Source organism: Pongo abelii, chromosome 1 (genome assembly GCF_028885655.2).
Source record: "Pongo abelii isolate AG06213 chromosome 1, NHGRI_mPonAbe1-v2.0_pri, whole genome shotgun sequence".
In the NCBI taxonomy this organism is placed as follows: Eukaryota; Metazoa; Chordata; class Mammalia; order Primates; family Hominidae; genus Pongo; species Pongo abelii.
Window position 1 is genome coordinate 155,054,564 of NC_071985.2, and position 20,502 is coordinate 155,075,065.

Below are 20,502 nucleotides of genomic sequence, written 5' to 3' on the forward strand. Positions count from 1 at the left end.
AGCATGGCAATTTAAAGCAGAATCTTCTGAACACTAAATTGAAGCAAATACCTTCAACCAACTGGTGTTATTCCATGGGAGACTTTAAAACATATTTACCATTTCTGGAATCTTGGCACAGATTTCAGAAATAATAGGGTATTCCCTAAAGTCTAATGATTCTATTAACATATTCTCAAAGGTGAATTCTAACAGCATTCTCCAGTTAGCTTCTGTCTTACCATGTTTCTCCTTGCTTCAGCAAACGCCTTCTTTTCTTCCTCTATTCTCCTTCTGGCTTCTTCTTCTGCTTTCCTTTTTTCATCTTCTCTTCTTTGCCTTTCCATTTCTTCAAAACTGAGTTTGAGTTTACCAGGGCGGTACCCTTTAAAAATTTTTGCTGTGTCTTGGTTTTCATCTTCTTCATTTACCTAACCAAATAAACAATTCATTATTAAGAATTGAGGTTCATCAGAAAAAGGAATGAATTATCAATCAAAAGGCACAGAATTAGCCACTATCACACAGGAGTTTCAATGCCCTTAATATACTTGACCAAAATTCCCTTCCTTTTTAATGTCTTCTATGATAAAATATTCAAATTTGGAGAAATTCCATATAAAGATGTACTCAGGTTAAATAAAACTTCTCAAGTAAGCCAAATTTCTATAGATAAAATTGAATATTAAAACATTTTTAGCCGGGTGTTGTGGCGGCTCACGCCTGTAATTCCAGAACTTTAGGAGGCAGGAGGATCACTTGAACCCAGGAGTTCAAGACCAGCCTGGGCAACATAGCAAGACTTCGTCTCTACTAAAAACCAAAAAACACATTATAGCCAGTGTGGTGGTGTGTGCCCGTAGTCCCAGCTACTCGAGAAGCTGAGGTGGGAGGATCCCTTGAGCCCAGTAGGTTGAGGCTGCAGTGAGGGGTTACTGTTGACTATTAACTTTCCCAGAACAAATATAAAATGCGTATGTGTGTACTATAATTGGGGTTCAAGTATATCTACACAGAATCTCTTTGGTAGTAAAATAAGGTTCTCATTTTGTAATTTTTGTAGGTTTTTTTTTTTTTTACTGTGAACTATGGTAACTTATACTAATCAGATAAAAGATTATTATCTAGAACTATTTTATGTAAAATTCCAGTTTTATGATTTTATCATTAAAGTTTTAATTTATTATTAAATTTACTGTAATATCAATTGAAATGTATTATTTATTTAACAATACTATTTCTTTATTAAGTTGACCACCAGAAATTTCTAAAATGTGCAGATATTATGCAGCTATACCTGAGTAATAACATTTTCAAATAAATGTCTAGAAAATTAAATTTTTATATATATAATTCTTAGAACATCATTCAAGAAAGCTGATCAAGAAAGTTCTGTAACTTTAAAATTACAAATATTCCATTTTTAGATCCTTTTTTTTTTTTTTCTGAGACAGGGTCTCACTCTGTCACCCAGGCTGGAGTCCAGTGGCTCATTCATAGTTCACCGTAGCCTTGATTTCCCGGGCTCAAGCAATCCTCTCGCCTCAGCACCCGGGGAGCTTGGACTACAGGTCTGTGCCACTACACCTGGCTAATTTTTGTATTTGTTTTTGTAGAGACATGGTTTCCACATGTTGCTCAGGCTGTCTCAAACTCCTGGGCTCAAGGGATCTGCCTGCCTCAGCCTCCCAAAGTGCTGAGATTACAGGCATGAGCCACCATGCCTGGACCATTTTTAAATCTTAAAACGAGGTTTGGCATCAGTGTTTTCTTATTTCAGTTTTACTTTCTGTTGATAAATCTATTAATACCATAGTAATAATTAACATTTTCAAAGAACTTAGTATATGTAACAAACACCATTTTAAGTGCTTCCTAGATATTAACTCGTTTAACCATTTAAGAAATAGGCATTGAAAAAAAATCCAAGTCATTGTGGAAGTTAAAAAAAAAAAGAAGTAGGCACTTTCATTTTTACCATTTTAAAAATAAAGAAACTAAGAGAGATTTAATTAATTAACACAGCGAGAGATAAAAACAGTTGTCCATGGTTACACAATTAGTAAATGGCTGATATCTGAATCTAGACAATCTGGCTCCACAATCCATGCTCTTAATCACACTACACACACACAGACACACACACACACAAAGGCATGCACACAAATATGCACACACATACACTTAACAGGGCAAACTGCATATTCCACTGTAAACTGTTATTTTGATATGTTCAAACAGTTGAAAAACTGGACTGCTGGGAACAAGTTTACACTTAAAATCAGTCCCACACCCATGTCATTAAGTACATTGCAGATTGAACTAACAGATGAAGGAAACCAGGTTCATTCAGTAATTATTTTGCATATTTATACATTAATAACAATTTATAAAAATAAAAATTTAAAGCATATTGGGTAAAATGCCCCAGAGTGGAAACTGGAAAACAGTATGAATTTTTTTTTTTTGAGACAGTCTCATTCTGTTACCCAGGCTGGAGTGCAATGGCGCAATCTCAGCTCACTGCAACCTCCATCACCTAGGTTCAAGTGATTCTGGTGCCTTAGCCTCCCAAGTAGCTGGGATTACAGGGATTTCAGTGTTGGCCAGGCTGGTTTCAAACTCCTGACCTCAGGTGATCTACCCACCTTGGCCTCCCAAAGTGCTGGGATTACAGGCATGAGCCACCGTGCCTAGCCTAGATGTATTTTATATATGAAATATGAATACAATTTGAAAATCAGTCCTTCTATATGTAAAATCTCTTTGAATTTGTAGTAATAAACCTTATCTAAAGTCAGCTAACTTCATTAATATTAATTGTAAGGTTTAAATATGTAGATTTACCATTTGCCGCCTTGCTTCTTCAAAAGCACGCTTCTCTTCTTCTAAACGTTTTCTTGCTTCCTCTTCAGCTTGCTTCTTTCGGTTTTCTTGTCTTTGTCGCTCCAGTTCTTCAAAAGTTAGTTTCAATTTTCCAGGAGAAAGTGATTCTTTTTTTGCTTCACTTTCTATTTCATCATCCTAAGAAAACATTATGAAAACCCACCTTTTAGTCATAAAGGACTATTAATACCATAGTAATAATTAACATTTTCAAAGAACTTAGTATATGTAACAAACACCATTTTAAGTGCTTCCTAGATATTAACTCGTTTAACCATTTAAGAAATAGGCATTGAAAAAAAATCCAAGTCATTCTGGAAGTTAAAAAAAAAAAGAAGTAGGCGCTTTCATTTTTACCATTTAAAAAATAAACTAAGAGAGATTTAATTAATTAACACAGCGAGAGATTAAAACAGTTGTCCATGGTTACACAGTTAGTAAATGGCTGATATCTGAATCTAGACAATCTGGCTCCACAATCCATGCTCTTAACCACACTACACACACTAACTTAAACTGCCTTGATTTGTTTCTTAGAAAACAAACAAACAAACAAAAATTTACCATAACTAATGAAAGACACTTTGCTTCCTTGAGAGAGCGTCGTTGTTCTTCATATCTTATTCTTTTATCTTCCTCATACTTGATCCTTTCTTTCTCTTCACGTTCTTTTTCTAGATCCTCAAAATTCTTTTTCATTTTTCCAGATGTTTTATATGATTTGACAGGTACCACAGTTATAAGTAGTGAATCATCTCCTTCCTATTTTATAAAATAGATAATTAGCATATTTCTTCTTAATCAAAATTGGGTTTCATGGGACTTTACCTCCATCATAGGTGAATTTCATTACATTGTCATCAATGTTATTATGAAGAGCAATTTTTTTTTACAGATTATTATTAAATATCTCCTACTCTAAATTCTTTGTGCATTGTGAGTTAATCTTACTGAAATCCATTGCTGACGAGGTTCAAGAAGCATTCTGTTTCCTAGAAGATGGAGTTAATACAGCTGTTTAGATAACGAAACTGCAGTGACATTGCCTGAATTAAGCTATTTGTGCACTAATCCACAAAATGTGCATGTGAATATACTCTAAATCAATTTGATGGTGGATAGATTCAGTTAAAACAAAAAAAAGTTTCTTCATATGATTTTTCTCTCTATGCAAGCTTTTAAATACTTAATGAAAACAGTATTTAGTGAGAAAAAAACACAGTATTTCCAAGTGATTTATTAAACATTTATATATTATAGATAAAACTCTCTGGTATTTGACTGTATTAAAATATTTTAAAATTATTATTTAATTCATTTTAATTATATAATCTATTGTTGCCTCTGACTTTTTTAAAAACTAAGAAAAGTTATGAAATGAAACACATGGCCCTGAGATAAAATTGCTCCCAATTTATGGGCTGTAGTTTTAGGCACACCATCAAATTGAAAGATTTTTAACTTATTCTGTTAGATAAAAGGGATGACTAAAATTTTTGTGGTTGTTGAACATTTCTTCTTGATAACAGATACTGCACTCTATACTATTATATAAAAACCAAAACATAAACTCTCAGGAACTCTGAGGAAAGAAGACAAATGATGAAAATAAAATTGCCTTTTTATAAATGTTAGCGTTCAACAATCTCAGCTGTTAGTAACAGTTCAAAAAATACGTTGTCTTGGCAGAGTATCTCAAACTGAGATTAATAAGGCTTATCTTTCTAACCTGACTATGAAAGCAAAACATACTTTTCTTTAAAAACACTAAGCTATAGTGTTTGAAAGTGCAAAAGTATGCTCTTGCTTTGCAAAACATACTTTTTTATTTCTATATTTATAATAAAAATAATAAAAGCCCTTTTAATTTTTTCTTATACTAAAAGATAATTTGTGAATCAGATAATTTTAGGTGAATGTTTCATTAAAGGAAATGTCTGTTTACCTCTGATGCTGATTCAGTTCCCGTATTGTTTATGTCCTCAATCTATTGAATGAGAATTTCATATCATTACATTACATCAGATTTCTACTTTTTGCTTTTAAACAACAACTGGAAAGTAATTTAGTTGTGACTTATAGTAAATTTTCAAATTCATGATTTTTGAAATATGTTTATGTTGTTCCAAATTAGCCAAATATGTCCTTTATATTTATTGTTGCATATTGATATCAATATCAATATCAATATCCAGAAAACAACATATTAAGAAAACAATCAGACTGGGTGAGGTGGCTCATGCCTGTAATCCCAGCAATTTGGGAGGCTGAGGTGGACAGATCACTTGAGCCCAGGAGTTCAAGATCAGCTTGGGCAACATGGTGAGATCCCTTCTCTACAAAAAGTACAAAAATTAGCTGGGCATGGTGGCACGCACCTGTGGTCCCAGCTACTCTGGAGGCTGAGGCAGGAGGATCACTTGAGCCCAGGAGGTTAAGGCTGCAGTGAGCCATGTTCATGCCACTGCACTCCAGTGTGGGTGACAGAGTGAGACCCTGTTTCAAGAAAAAAAAAATTTAAAAAAACAGAAAAAATTAAGATAAAGCCTACCTTTGTAACCCAGAAACTGAATAACAGACCAAACTCTTATGACCAGGCTGTTGAGCTTACAAGCAGCAATTATTAATTTAATTAGCAATTTAAACCAAGACACATAGAAACACTTCTCCACTCTTTGTCACTGCTCCATCAAAGGAAAACCTATCCATTAGCAATCTAATACTTGTCATGATTATATTTTACAACATAAATATAGGGCAAAAATAAAACTGATACAATCACAGTGCAGTGAAAGATGTAGGCTAGCTTATTCATTTTTTTGAGATGGAGTTTTGCGCTGTCACCCAGGCTGGAGTGTAGTGGCATAGTCTCAGGTCACTGCAACTTCTGCATGCTGGGTTCAAGCAATTCTCCTGCCTCAGCCTCCTGAGTAGCTGGGACTAGAGGTGCGCACCATCATGCCTGGCTAATTTCTGTATTTTTAGTAGAGACAGGGTTTCACCATGTTGGCCAGGCTGGTCTTGAACTCCTGACCTCAAGTGATCTGCCTGCCTTGGCCTCCCAAAGTGCTGGGATTACAGGCGTGAGCCACCGTGCCCAGCTGGGATAGAATAGTTTCGAAGGGAAAATAATTCTGATAGTCATGTTTTCTCTATATTTTGACGAGGTCTAAGTAGGAAAGCTCCTCATTTAAAAAGTGAGAGCTTGGCCAGGCACAATAGCTCATGCCTATAATCCCAGCACTTTGAGAGGCTGAGGCGGGCGGATCACGAGGTCAAGAAATCGAGACCATCCTGCCCAACATGGTGAAACCCCGTATCTACTAAAAATACAAAAATTAGCTGGGTGTGATGGCACACGCCTGTAGTCCCAGCTACTCGGGAGGCTGGTGCAGGAGAATCGCGTGAACCCAGGAGGCGGAGGTTGCATTGAGCTGAGATCACACCACTGCACTCCAGCCTGACAGAGCAAGAGTCCCTCTCAAAAAAAAAAAAAAAAAAAAGCTCAATTTACCCATTACTCATAAGAAATACCATTAGTTTAGCTTTAGAGGAAGACTAATGTACTCTTCTTAGCAAACATAATTGAGAGAAGATAGGTGATTTAAATAATGCAGTGTTTAAGATCTCAGGAAAAGAAAACACAAACAATGGGAAAATAGAACCATTAAAAAAGTAAGAATTCAGATTGTTTATTGTTTTAATTTGACTTTTAAAACCAATGAAAGAGTGGTTAAAGAGTTCATTAACTCCTCATGCAGTGTAAGGGAATTTTGTTGTACCCTGCTTCATCCTAGGAACTAGGCTAAGTCCCTGTTATCTCATCATCACACTTTTCTATATTTTCTCTCAAGAAAGAAATAATACATTTTATTAAGATACCTGGCCAGGCATGGTGGCTCATGCCTGTAAACCCAGCATTTTGGGAGGCTGAGGCAGGCTGACTGAGCCCAGGGTTCAAGACCAACCTGGGCAACATGGCGAGACCCTGTCTCTACAAAAAAAAAAAAAAAAAAATTAGCTGGGTGTCGTGGCACACACCTGTAGTCCCAGCTACTATGGAGGCTGAGGTGGGAGGATCACTTGAGCCTGGGAGGTGGAGGCTGCAGTGAGCCATGAGCATGCCTGGGAGACAGAGCAAGACCCTGTCTCAAAAAAAAAAAAAAAAAAAAAAGACACCCAATTTCTTGAAAAATAAATTATTCTGAGGAAAGTTTGTTAAAAATAAATCTATTTTATACTTTAATAGTTTATTTTCATAGTTTTATTAAGAATAATTTTGTGGCCGGGTGCAGTGGCTCACACCTGTAATCCCAGCACTTTGGGAGGCCGAGGCAGGCGGATCACGAGATCAGGAGATCGAGACCATCCTGGCTAACATGGTGAAACCCCGTCTCTACTAAAAATACAAAAAATTAGCCGGGCGCGGTGGTGGGTGCCTGTAATCCCAGCTACAGGAGGCTGAGGCAGGAGAATGGCATGAACCCAGGAGGCGCAGCTTGCAGTGAGCTGAGATCGCTCCACTGCACTCCAGCCTGGGTGACAGAGTGAGACTCCGTCTCAAAAAAAAAAAAGAATAATTTTGTATACTATAAAACATTTTGTTTAGAATAATTTGCTTTGTTATAGAATTACTTGTTAACACTGACATGCTAGGTAAATGGTGAAGGTTTTGTTGAATTATATATTATACTAAAAATCTTTAATGGATCTATAATAAAATAATTACAAAAGACTTCTCTTTTTAGGCCAGGTGCGGTGGCTCACGCCTGTAATCCCAGCACTTTGGGAGGCCGAGGCGGGCGGATCCATGAGGTCAGGAGATTGAGACCATCCTGGCTAACACAGTGAAACCCCCTCTCTACCAAAACTAGCCCGGCATGGTGGCGGGCACCTGTAGTCCCAGCTACTTGGGAGGCTGAGGCAGGAGAATGGCATGAACCCAGGAGGTGGAGCTTGCAGTGAGCTGAAATTGTGCCACTGCACTCCAGCCTGGGTGACAGAGCGAGACTCCATCTCAAAAAAAAAAAACAAACAAAAAAAACTTCTCTTTTTAAAAGAATACTGACAACTCCTGTATAAATCATGTTAATCTCTCAATAAAAAGGTCCAGGAGGCTGCACGTGGTGGTTCATGCCTGTATTCCCCCAACTTTGGGAGGCCGAGGTGGGAGGATCTCTTGAGCCCAGGATTTTGAGACGAGCCTGGACAACAAAGTGAGACCCCATCTCTACAAAAAAAAATTTTTTTGGTAGATTTTTTTGTAGAGACAGCAGGGTCTTGCTGTGTTGCCCAGGTTTGAGTACAGTGGTGCAATCTTGGCTCACTGCAACCTTCGCCTCCCAAGCTGAGGCGATCATCCTCCCACCGCAGCCTCCCAAGTAGCTAGGACTGCAGACATGCGCCACCATGCTCAGCTAATTTTTTTTAATTTTTGTAGTGACAGGGTTTTACTGTATTGCCCAGGCTGGCCTTGAGCTCCTGAGCTCAAGCAATCCACCTGCCTCAGTCTCCCAAAGTGCTGGTATTACAGGTGTGAGCCACCACACCTGGCCAAAAAATTTTTTAAAAATTAGCCAAGCATGGTGGCATGCATCTGTAGTCCCAGCTACTTAGGAGGCTGAGGTAGGAGAATTGCTTGAGCCCAGAAGGTTGAGGCTGCAATGAGCTGTGATTGCACCACTGCACTCCAGCCTGGGCAACAGAGCAAGACTCTATCTTAAAAAAATAAAAAATAAAAAGATCCAGGAGATACAGTGAGAAGCCAGACATTGAGAATATAGAAAAGAGAAATACTAAATTTATTAACTCAACTTTCTTTTATTGCTGCTGCTACAACCTTCCCAAACCCAGGTTTTTTTGTTTGTTTGTTTGTTTGTTTTGGTGCAGTGGCCTGATCATGAACTTCCTGGGTTCAAGCAATCCTCCCACTTTAGCCTCCCAAGTAGCTGGGACTATAGGCACCCACCACCACCTCCTGGCTAAGTTGTTTGTCTGTCTGTTTTTAAGAGCTGAGGTCTCACTATATTGTTACCCAGGCTGCTTCCCAGATCTTTATTAGCTTATGGTAAAATAATAAAGTATGTTTGAGGATTTTTTTTGCTTTCTTCTTTGCTCACTTTAAACCATTACCAAAACAAGAAAACATTGGAGAATACTTTTTTTCCAACAAACAAGGAAAAAGATAAATCTGTCTAAGTAGCCATGGTGTCAGTATATTCACAGAGACCAGATATTCAGAAGTTCAGGTATAGTGTTGACTTTCAGAAGACAATATTGAAGAGCCACTTCCTATTTCTTTTGCTTTATAAAAAATGAAACTCCTTTTGCTTCTTCTCAAATCAACTTCCTTCTCTCCCTTTTCTTTTCAACATCTCCTTCTCTTCCCTCACCAGTAACTCCTCTTTTTTCTAAGCTGATGGACTTTAACTTTGCTCATCAGGATATCCTCAAAGATAAACAGATAATATCAAATCAAGTTTCTTCCCCAAATTGATTCTAACATCCACTATATCTACTATTAATCCCCGCCCACCCCCCTACCATCTTTTTTTTTTTTTTAAGAGACAAGGTCTCTCTGTTGCTGGCTGAAAGTGCAGTGAAATTATCATAGCTCACTGCATCCTGAAACTCCTGGGCTCAAGCAATCCTCCTGCCTCAGCCTCCCAAAGGGCTGGGATTACAGGCATGAGTCACCATGTCCAGCTCTCATTTTTAATTCATTATAAGATCCTAGAATCTCCAAATCTTGTAGGTCACCAAGTCATTCAGCTACCCCCTGACTCAGGAATCCTTTGTGACATTCTTGCATATGGATTTATACAAATAAATTTTATAAACAAACATTAAAACTCTTCCTGACTACCTATGTCATACTTTACTCCTTATATTCAAAGATACATTAAATTATATTAGAGTGGAGTGGAAAATGTACTTAATTAGATTTGAAAATTAAACTTTACATATTTACAAGATAAAATTACTAGGCCGGGTGTGGTGGCTCATTCCTGTAATCATTTTGGGAGGCCGAGGTGGGCAGATCATCTGAGATCAGGAGTTCAAGACCAGCCTGGCCAACATGGTGAAACCCTGTCTCTACTAAAAATACAAAAACATTAGCTGGGAGTGGTGGCATGTGCCTGTAGTCCTAGCTACTCGGGAGGCTGAAGCAGGATAATCGCTTGAATCCGGAAGGCAGAGGTTGCAGTGAGCCGAGATTTTGCCACTGCACTCCAGCCTGGGTGACAGAGCGAGACTCCGTCTCAATTAAAAAAAAAAAAATGAGGCCAGTGTGGTGACTCACGCCTGTAATCCCAGCACTTTGGGAGGGCAAGGCAGGTAGATCACCTGAGGTCAGGAATTCAAGACCAACCTGGCCAAGATGGCGAAACCCCGTCTCCACTAAAAATATAAAAATTAGCCAGATGTGATGGCGGGCACCTGTAATCCCTGCTACTCAGGAGGCTGAGACAGGAGAATCGCTTCAACCTGGGAGGCGGAGGTTGCAGTGAGCCGAGGTTGCAGTGAGCCAAGATTGCACTCCAGCCTGGGCGACAAGAGCAAAACTCCGTCTCAAAAAAAAAAAAATTGACTGCCCTGCTGGATTTCAGACTTGCATGGGCCGTATAACCCCTTTATTTTGGATGTTTTCTCCCATTTGGAACTGCTGTATTTACCCAATACCTGTACCCCGCTTTGCAAATCCAGGGTAAATACATTTCTTTAGTATGCAAGTATAGCATATGCTTTGCTTTCATCGTCACTTTTCTTTTCAGAAAGGTAATGGAAACTGAAGGCAGCATAGCAAAAAGACTGAAAGCACTTAATGTATGCCTTAAAAGACCAGCTGATATGGTTTGGCTCTGTGTCCCCACCCAAATCTCGTCTTGAATTGTACTCCCATAATTCCCACGTGTTGTGGGAGGGACCCGGTGGGAGATAATTTGAATCATGGGGATGGGGGTGGTTTCCCCCATCCTGTTCTCGTGGTAGTGAATAAGTCTCATGAGATCTGATGATTTTATCAGAGGTTTCCGCTTTTGCATCGTCCTCATTTTCTCTTGCCACCGCTATGTAAGAAGTACCTTTCACCTCCCACCATGATTCTGAGGCCTCCTCAGCCAAGTGGAACTGTAAGTCCAATTAAACCTCTTTTCTTTCCCAGTCTTGTGTATGTCTTTATCAGCAGCATGCAAACAGACAGCATTTAAAAGTATTGTTATTAGAAGACCAACATTTTGTTAGGTACTCATGGATAGTTTATATGTGAAATTGCCTTACATCTTTGTAAAATTCTCTAACTTGTAAAGAAAAATAAGGAATGTAGACAGGCTGAGGAATGTGGATAGAGCAGTAAGACTGTATATGATACAAATCATCTCACTATTCTACCTTAAAATAGACATATTCTGCCCATGTCCTTCTAGGCATCTGATGTTAAATATTTTTCCTTCAGATCTTTTCAGGTTAGCTGCCCTTTTTTTTTTTTTTTTCTTTGAGATGGGTCTTGCCCTGTCACCCAGGCTGGAGTCCAGTGGCATGATCTCGGCTCACTGCAACTTCCACCTTTCAGGCTCAAGTGAACCTCCTACCTCAGCCTTCTGAATAGCTGGGACTACAGGCACTTGCCACCATGCCCAGCTAATTTTTGTATTTTTTTGTAGAGACGGGATTTTGCCATGTTGCCCGGGCTGATGTCGAAGCGATCCACCCAGCTTGGCCTCCCAAAGTGCTGAGATTACAGATGTGAGCCACCATTTCCAGACGGTTAGCTGCTTTTTAATAGGTTTGTGTTATATTAAAATATTTTAATTAGGCAACATACTGATTAGTTTCACTTTGCAGTTAGTTTCAGAAACAAATACGAACTTAATCTTTAGTGATACCTGTTCAGCCCTTTTTGCTAATTCACGCTGTATTTTCCTCTTTTCTAACATATCCTGCTCAATTCTGCGTTTTCGTTCCTCCTCTGTTCTCTTCCTTTGTTCCTCTTGTCTTTGTTTCTCCATTTCAGCAAATCTACCCTTAACAGTTCCTAAAAATATATGAGAAAAAATGTTTGATATTTGGCTATGTTTCTATTTTGCAATTTAATTTACTATTAACCCCTCAAGCTTCTTACCTGTTAATTTTGGAACATAAGCCTTTTCTACTTTAGAAGATACATCTTCCTCATCATCAGAAGCAAGCATTTCTTTAATCTAGATGGTTAAATAAATTAATGTGAGCACATGTCCAAAAATTAGACTAAATCACATTATATGCAGAGTTTAAATTAGGTTACAAATACAGGTTATAGTTAATATGAAATGTGGTTAATGTGAATAAATACAATTTAAATTAAAAAATGCAAACAAATATTTTCACGAGAATAAAGTAAAATAAAATAACCTCCTGCTTTCTCCTGTTCCATTCTCTCTCTCTAATATATTGTTCTTTTCTTCTTTGCTTTTCGTCTCTAGATCTCCTTTGATTTCTTTCTTCCCTGGCTCTCTGCATGGCTTCAAACTTATCCTTTACATCACCCTTGCCAAGTTTTGGTACATAGGTTTTTGGGACAGGTTTAGATGAAGAAAGCAGAATCTTCATTAGAAGAAAATAAAGAAAAGAAAGTTAACGAAAAAGATAGGAAGAAATTAGGTAAAGATAGATAAGAATAAGCAATATAAAAAATATTTATTGAAACAGAAAATAGAAATGTGTTTGAACCCTTTATTTGACCATCACAACCTGATTAAATACTTTCTAAAACCTAACTACGAAAAATGACATTACAGAAAATATGAGAGTAGAAATTTCACCGTTATATAGTAATGAAATCTCATTTTGTGGGTAGCATTCCACTGAAGCTGAAAGCCAGTAAAATATAAAAATCAAATTCTGAATTCTGATTAAAAACAACTGTCTTTTATTATCTAACTCCATTATTAAAGATTCAGATTTGATATCACTTGCTAAAAAGGTACCCAAACTAATTTCAGTAAATTTGGTGAAGCTGAAAACAAAGCAAAAGTTTAGGCTTTAAAGTTTGAGCCTAATTCACATTTTACACCCTTCCTGGTTTCTATATCCAATATAAGCAAAACCGAAGGCCAGTCCTTTAGTCCTTATTTGTGGCTGAGGCACACCACGGTCTGTGTGCACAAGCTGTGATTTATGTTGTTACTATTACTTCCCATCTATAACTTCTTTAAACCACATTAAAAACGTGTAAGGAGGCTGTATCATTCTATATGGGGGGGTGGCTGTAAGAAGAATTCCATATGGTAACAGAGCTTCACAAAGAATGGGAATCTGGTAGAAGACTGAAGAAATGATTTTCCTCCACTCTAAAACCAGGAAAGCAAATTATTTTCACCACTTTGAAAATTAAGCTGATTTCTAAATGAAATTTCAGTAAATAAAATGTGTGCCTCAGAACACCAAATCCTTTTTCCTAGTGATAATGACAATTGCTTAATTAATCTGTGGCACATCCAACTTGTATTTTATAATCTATTATGTGTCATTGGCCATTTAAGGGTTAACTTTATAATTCTGAGGTGTCAGCAACTGAGCTCTTCTTACAACAACTCTCAGTATCTACAGTCAAGAACCAGAAAAAAGCTAAAAATTAAAAAATATATATATAAGGCACTAAAAAGGTTCCTTACCTAAGAGGGAATTGTTTTCTCCTATGAGTATAGGTCAAACTTCGTTTTAATACTAAAATAATAATTTCTAAGAGTTATCAAGAACAAAATATTTAAAATTCTACTCAGAATGCTAGCTCTCACATCCACTTCACTATCATTCACAAATTTACTACTCATGCTTTGTAGAATTTCCTAGAACCCAAATGAAAATACTAGCCCAAGACCAGCTGGTGAATTGTATCTTTTCTTGTTTTACATCTTCCCATTATGTTATTAATTATGAACTCCTACATATGACCTTTCCACCAAATGATTGTCCTGTCAGCAATTCTACAGTCAACTCTACATTTCCCTCTTTTATTTTTATTTTTACTTTTGAGACTTACCTCAACCTTTTGGGAAATATCATTCATGTTTGCTCTGTGTGGTCTTGGGCTGATTATGAAGCTCTGTATATATTTGCACCTGAAAAAAATTTATATTGTATAATAAATTTTAATTTATTTGTAATATATTATGTATTTTTATAAATAGAAATAGCAGTTAATTTCCCCTCAAAAAATACTGACATAATTCAAGCAATTAATAAATTGCGATAACCTTTAGCTCTTTTTCCCAAGATTCATGGTATAGAAAATATAAGGTGCATGATGGTAAAAGATCCCTGAAAGTTTTTGATCCAGAATAGCTTGATGAACATATTAAGTTCACTTGAAAAGAATGTGTATTCAGCAATTATTGAGTGTATTACTCTATAAATATTAACTAGCCGAAGGTAGTTGATCATGTTTTAGATCTGTATTTTTACTAATTTTCGGCTATTTCTATCAATCTTCAACTATGTAGTTTTTTGTTTGTTTGTCTGGTTTGGTTTTTTTTTGTTTTTTTTTTTGAGATGGAGTCTCACTGTCGCCCAGGATGGAGTGCAGTGACACAATCTCGGCTTACTGCAACATCTGCATGCCAGGTTCAAGCAATTCTCCTGCCTCAGCCTCCCAAGTAGCTGGGATTACAGGCCGGTGCCACCATGCCTGGCTAATGTTTGTATTTTTAGTAGAGACAGGGTTGCACCATGTTGGCCAGGCTGGTCTTGAACTCCTGACCTGAAGTGATACACCCAGCTCAGCTTCCCAAAGTGCTGGGATTACAGGTGTGAGCCACCACGCCCGGCCAGAATTTTTTTTTTCTCCCTTTAATTCTGTTGTTTTTGTTTCATGTAATTTCAGGTTTAATTGCACACACATTATGATTATAAGATATCTTCTTTTTGAATTGACCCTTTCAGCAGTATGTTTTTTGTTTTGGAGGCAGAGTCTCACTCTATCGCCCCAGGGTGAAGTGCAGTGGCACAATCTCAGCTCGCTGCAATCTCTGCCTCCCAGGTTTAAGCGATTCTCCTGTCTCAGCCTCCTGAATAGTTGGGATTACAGGCAGCACACCATCATGCCCAGCTAACTTTGTGTGTGTTTTTAGTACAGACGGGGTTTCCCCATGTTGGCCAGGATGGTCTGGAACTCCTGACCTCAAGTGATCCACCTGCCTTGGCCTCCCAAAGTGCTGGGGATTACAGCTGTGAGCCACTGTGCCCAGCCTACCAGTAAGAAATTTCTTTCTTCTTACCTCATTGTCTTAAACTTATCTTACATTAAAATAGTCACACCAACTTTCTTTTTTTTTTTTTTGGCTGGGGGGATGGAGTCTCGCTCTGTGACCCAGGCTGGAGTGCAGTGGCACCATCTCGGCTCACTGCAAGCTCTGCCTCCCGGGTTCACACCATTCTCCTGCCTCAGCCTCCCAAGTAGCTGGGACTACAGGCGTGTGCCGCCACGCCCAGCTAATTTTTTGTATTTTTAGTAGAGGCAGGGTTTCACTGTGTTAGCCAGGATGGTCTCAATCTCCTGACCTCGTGATCCGCCTGCCTCGGCCTCCCAAAGTGCTGGGATTACAGGCGTGAGCCACCATGCCCAGCCACCAGCTTTCTTTTTATTTATTCATTTATTTTTTAGAGACAGCATCTCGCTGTGTCACCCAGGCTGAAGTACAGTGGCACAATGACAGTTCACTGTACCCTTGAACTCCTGGGCTCAAGCGATCCTCCTTCCTCAGCCTCCCAAGTATCTGGGACTACAGGCATACACCACCATGCCCAGCTTTTTTTTTTTTTTTTCCTCTATAGAAATGGGGTCTCACTGTGTTGTTTAGACTGGTTTTGAAACCCTGGGCTCAAGCAACTCTCCCACCTTGGCCTCCAGAAGTGCTAGGATTGCATCTGTGAGCCACTGCATCTGGCCCCCAACTTTCTTAGGTTTACAGTTTGCATGGTATATAATTTTCTAGCTATTTACTTTCACTCTGTCTATGTTTTTATATGTAAAGTATATGTCTTGGACACAGCATATGACTGGACCTTGCTTTTTAAAAAAATCAATTCTGATAAAATCTGGGTTTTCTTTTCTTTTTTTTTGAGATGTAATTTCACTCTTGTTGCTCAGGCTGGAGTGCAGTGGCACAGTCTCGGCGCACTGCAACCTCCGGCTTCCAGTTTCAAGCGATTCTCCTGCCTCAGCCTCCTGAGTAGCTGGGATTACAGGCTCCCACCACCACACCCAGCTAATTTTTGTATTTTTAGTAGAGATGGGGTTTCACCATGTTGGCTAGGCTGGTCTCGAACTCCTGACCTTGTGATCCACCCACCTAGGCCTCCCAAAGTGCTGAGATTACAAGCATGAGCCACCATGCCAGGCCTAAAATCTGTTTTTTTAATTGCAGCAATTAGTTCATTAACATTTAATGTAATTATTAATATCAATGAGTTTAGGCCTATCATTTAAATATTTATTTTAGGTTTGTTTTATCTTGTTTTGTTTTTTTCTTTTGGAATTTTCTAGCCAACTTTTTTTTTAATAGAGTTTATTTTAGGTTCACAGCAAAATTGAGTAGAAGATAGAGATTTCCTGTATATGTTCTGTCCCTGCACATGCTTAGTCAACCCCATTATCAACACTGGATAACCCCATTATTACCGCCTATTGGAGTGGTACATTTGTTATAAATGATGAACCTATACTGACACATCATTATCACCCAGAGTCCATAGTTTACATTAGGGTTTACTCCTGAGTTGTACATTCTGTGGGTTTTGGGTAAATGTACAATGACATGTATTCCATCATTACAGTATTGCACAGAGCAGTTTCACTGACCTAAAAGTCCTCTTTACTCCACTTACTTATGCTTTTCTCCCCCATAATTCCTGGTAACCATGATCTTTTTACTGTCTTCATAGTTTTGACTTTTCCAGAATGTCATACAGTTGGAACCACACAGTATGTAGCCTTTTCATGTTGACTTTTTTCACATAGTTATGTGCATTTCAGTTTCCTCTATGTTTTTCATGGCTTGATAGCTCATTTCTTTTTAGCACAGAATAATATTCTATTACCTGCATGTACCATAGTTTATCCATTCACCTACCAAATGACATCTTGGTTGTTTCCAAGTTTTGGTGTTTATGAATAAAGCTGACATAAATATCTGTATGCAGGTTCTTGTGGACCATGATTACTGGATTATATGGTAAGAGCATATTTAGTATTATAAGAAACCACCATGTAGCTTACTATTTTGCATTCCCACCAGCAATGAATGAGAATTCATATTGCTCCACATCCTCACCAGCATTTGATGTTGTCAGTGTTCTGAATTTTGGCCATTCTAATAGATGTGGAGTGGTATTTCATTGTCATTTTTATTTGCATTTCCTTGAATGTATATTAAATGAATAAATATTAAATTAGAATTATACTAAATAATATATTAAAGCACCTTTTCATATGTTTATTTGCCATCTGTATCTTCTTCAGTGAGATGTCTCCTAAGAGCTTTGTTTGGTCCATTTTTTTTTTCTTTTTTGAGATGGAGTCTTGCACTGTCACTCAGGCTAGAGTGCAGTGGCATGATCTCGGCTCACTGCAACCTCCGCCTCCTGGGTTCAAGCAATTCTCCTGTCTCAGCCTCCCGAGTAGCTGGGACTACAGGCACCTGCCACCACACCTGGCTAATTTTTGTATTTGTAGTAGAGATGGGGTTTCACTATATTGGTCAGGCTGGTCTCAAACTCCTGACCTCAGGTGATCCGCCCACCTCGGCCTCCCAAAGTGCTGGGCTTGCAGGCGTGAGCCACCGTCCCCAGCCCTTTGGTCCATTTTTTAATTGGGTTGTTTGTATTCTTATTACAGAGTTGTAAGAGTTCTTTGTATATTTTGGATAACAGTCCTTTATCTGATATGTCTCTTGCAAATATTTTCTCCAAGTCTATGGCTTATCTTTTAATTCTTTTCACAGTGTCTTTTGCAGAACAGAATTTTTTAATTTTAATGAAGTCCAGCTTATCAATTCTTTCTTTCACGAATTGTGACTTTGGTATCATAGCTAAAAAGTCAACTCCAAATCTGAGGTCATCTAGATTTCTGCCTATGTTTTCTTCTAGGAGTTTTATAGTTCTATGCTGTAAGTCTGTGATTCATTTTCATTAATTTTTGTGAAGAATGTAAGGTCTGTTTCTAGATTCATTTTTTTGCAAGTGATGTCCAGTTGGTCCAGCACCATTTGTTGAAAATAATCTTTTCTCTACTTTATTGCCTTTGTTCCTTTGTCAAAGATCAGTTGATTATACTTACGTGGATCTATTTCTGGGCTCTCTATTCGGTTCCGTTGATCTTTTTGTTTATTATTTCACCAACACCGCACTGTATCAATTACAGTAGGTTTACAGTATGTCTTAAAGTTGAGTAGTGTTAGTCCTCCAGCTTTGTTCTTCTCCTTCAACACTGTGTTGGCTATTCCAAGTCTTTTCCCTTTTCATATAAACTTTAGAATCAGTTTGCCAATATCCACAAAATAGTGTGCTGGGATTTTGATTGGGATTGCATTGAATCTGTAGATGGATCTAGGGAGAATTAATATCTTAATAATGTTAAGTCTTCTGATCCATGAACACAGTATGTCCCCCCCCATTATATACATATTCTATAATTTCTCAGAAATGTTTTGTAGTTTTCAATGTGCAGATCTTCCACATCTTTTGTCAGTTATCCCTAAATAATTTCATATTTGTTTATACTACTGTAAATGGTGTTGTTTTTTAGATTTAAATTAATGATTGTTGCTAGTACATGTTGAGTATCCCTTATCTGAAATGCTTGGGACTAGAAATGTTTCCGATTTCAGATTTTTTTTTTTTTTTTTTTTTTTTTGAGACAGAGTCTCACTCTGTCACCCAGACTGGAGTGCAATGGTGCAATCTCCGCTCACTGCAACCTCTGCCTCCTGGATTCAAGCAATTCTCCTGCCTCAGCCTCCTGAGTAGCTGGGACTACAGGTGCATGCCACCACGTCCAGCTAATTTTTGTATTTTTAGTAGAGACAGGGTTTCCCCATGTTGGTCAGGCTGGTCTCAACTCCTGCCTCGTGATCCGCCTGCCTCGGCCTCCCAAAGTACTGGGATTACAGGTGTGAGCCACCGTGCCTGGCCTCAGATTTCAGATCTTTTTTGGATTTTGGAATATATATATAAAACAGGCTATCTTGGGGATAGGACCCAAGTCTAGACATGAAATTCATTTATGTTCCATATACACCTTATACATATAGCCTGAAGGTAGTTTTATAGACTATTTTAAATAACTTTTGCATGAAGCAAAGTTGTTTTGTTTTGTTTTTGAGATGGAGTCTTGCTCTTGTCGCCCAGGCTGGAGTGCAATGGTGCGATCTCGGCTCACTGCAACCTCTGCCTCCTGGGTTCAAGCGATTCTCCTGCCTCAGCCTCCCAAGTAGCTGGGATTACAGGTGTCCGCCACTATGCCTGATAATTTTTGTATTTTTAGTAGAGACAGGGTTTCACCATGTTGGCCAGGCTGGTCTCGAACTCCTGACCTCAGGTAATCTACCTGCCTTGGCCTCTGAAAGTGTTGGGATTACAGGCGTGAGCCATTTTGCCTGGCCAAAGCAAAGTTTTGACTATGTTTTGACTGATTTGTCACATGAGACCCAAGTGTGGAATTTTCCACTTGTGGCGTCACGTCAGTACTCCAAAGGTTTCAGATTTTGGAGCATTTGGATTTCAGATTTTCAGATTAGGGATATTCAACCTGCATATAGAAGTATAATTTTGGGGCCAGGCGCTGTATCTCATTCCTTTAATCCTAACCAACATTTTGGAAGGCTGAGGCGGGGGTGTTGCTTGAGGCCAGGGGTTCAAGAACAACCTGGGCAACATAGTAGACCCCATCTCTACAAAAAATTTAAAAATTAGCCAGGCCTGGTGGTGTGTGTCTGTAGTTTTGGCCACTTGGGAAACAGAGGCAGGAAGATCTCTTGAGCCCAGGAACTCAAAGTTACTGTAAGCTATGATCGTATCACTGTGCTCCAGCCTGGGTGACAGAGTGAGTCTCTATTTCTAAAAGAAAAAAAATTAAAATTAAAAAATACAATTTTTGTATTCTGGTTTTATATCTTGCAACCCTGCTAAAATAACTTATTAGTTTTTGTTTTGTTTTGTTTTGTTTTGAGACAATCTCACTCTGTCACCCAGGCTGGAGTGCAATGGCACAGTCTCAGCTCACTGCAACCTCCACCTCTCGGGTTCAAGTGATTCTCCTGCCTCAGCCTCCCGAGTAGCTGGGACTACAGGCGCGACCCATGACACCCAGCTAATTTTTGTATTTTTAGTAGAGACGGGGTTTCACTATGTTGGCCAGGCTGGTCTCGAACTCCTGACCTCGTGATCCGCCTGCCTTGGCCTCCCAAAGTGCTGGGATTACAGGCGTGAGCCACCGAGCCCAGCCTAATAACTTGTTAGTTCTATTGGCTTTTTCATAGATTCCATCAGATTTTCTACGTCCATAGATGATCACATCATCGGTGAGCACAGTTCTACTTTTTCCTTTCCAGTCTGGATGCCTTTCATTTCTTTTTCTGGCTTGACTGTACTAGCTAGAACCTC

General features: G+C 38.6%; 1 protein-coding gene across 7 annotated transcripts in view; it reads right to left on the minus strand.

Moving 5' to 3' along the window:
- The window catches only part of NEXN (nexilin F-actin binding protein), a 71,790-nt gene that overhangs the window by 26,142 nt on the left and 25,146 nt on the right, over positions 1-20,502 (minus strand). For 3 of the 7 annotated variants that reach the window (XM_063711608.1, XM_063711603.1, XM_009248750.4), the window contains exons 2-8: positions 13,886-13,964; positions 11,987-12,065; positions 11,751-11,899; positions 4,811-4,852; positions 3,430-3,627; positions 2,827-3,003; positions 222-410 (exon numbers count right to left, since the gene is read on the minus strand). In XM_063711608.1, coding sequence (XP_063567678.1) covers positions 222-410; positions 2,827-3,003; positions 3,430-3,627; positions 4,811-4,852; positions 11,751-11,899; positions 11,987-12,065; positions 13,886-13,964 — 913 coding nt within the window. Of the gene's footprint in view, positions 1-221; positions 411-2,826; positions 3,004-3,429; positions 3,628-4,810; positions 4,853-11,750; positions 11,900-11,986; positions 12,066-12,255; positions 12,469-13,885; positions 13,965-18,178; positions 18,448-20,502 lie in introns of those variants that run through there. The other 4 variants (XM_063711613.1, XM_063711606.1, XM_063711610.1 and 1 more) reach the window with 3 other exon arrangements.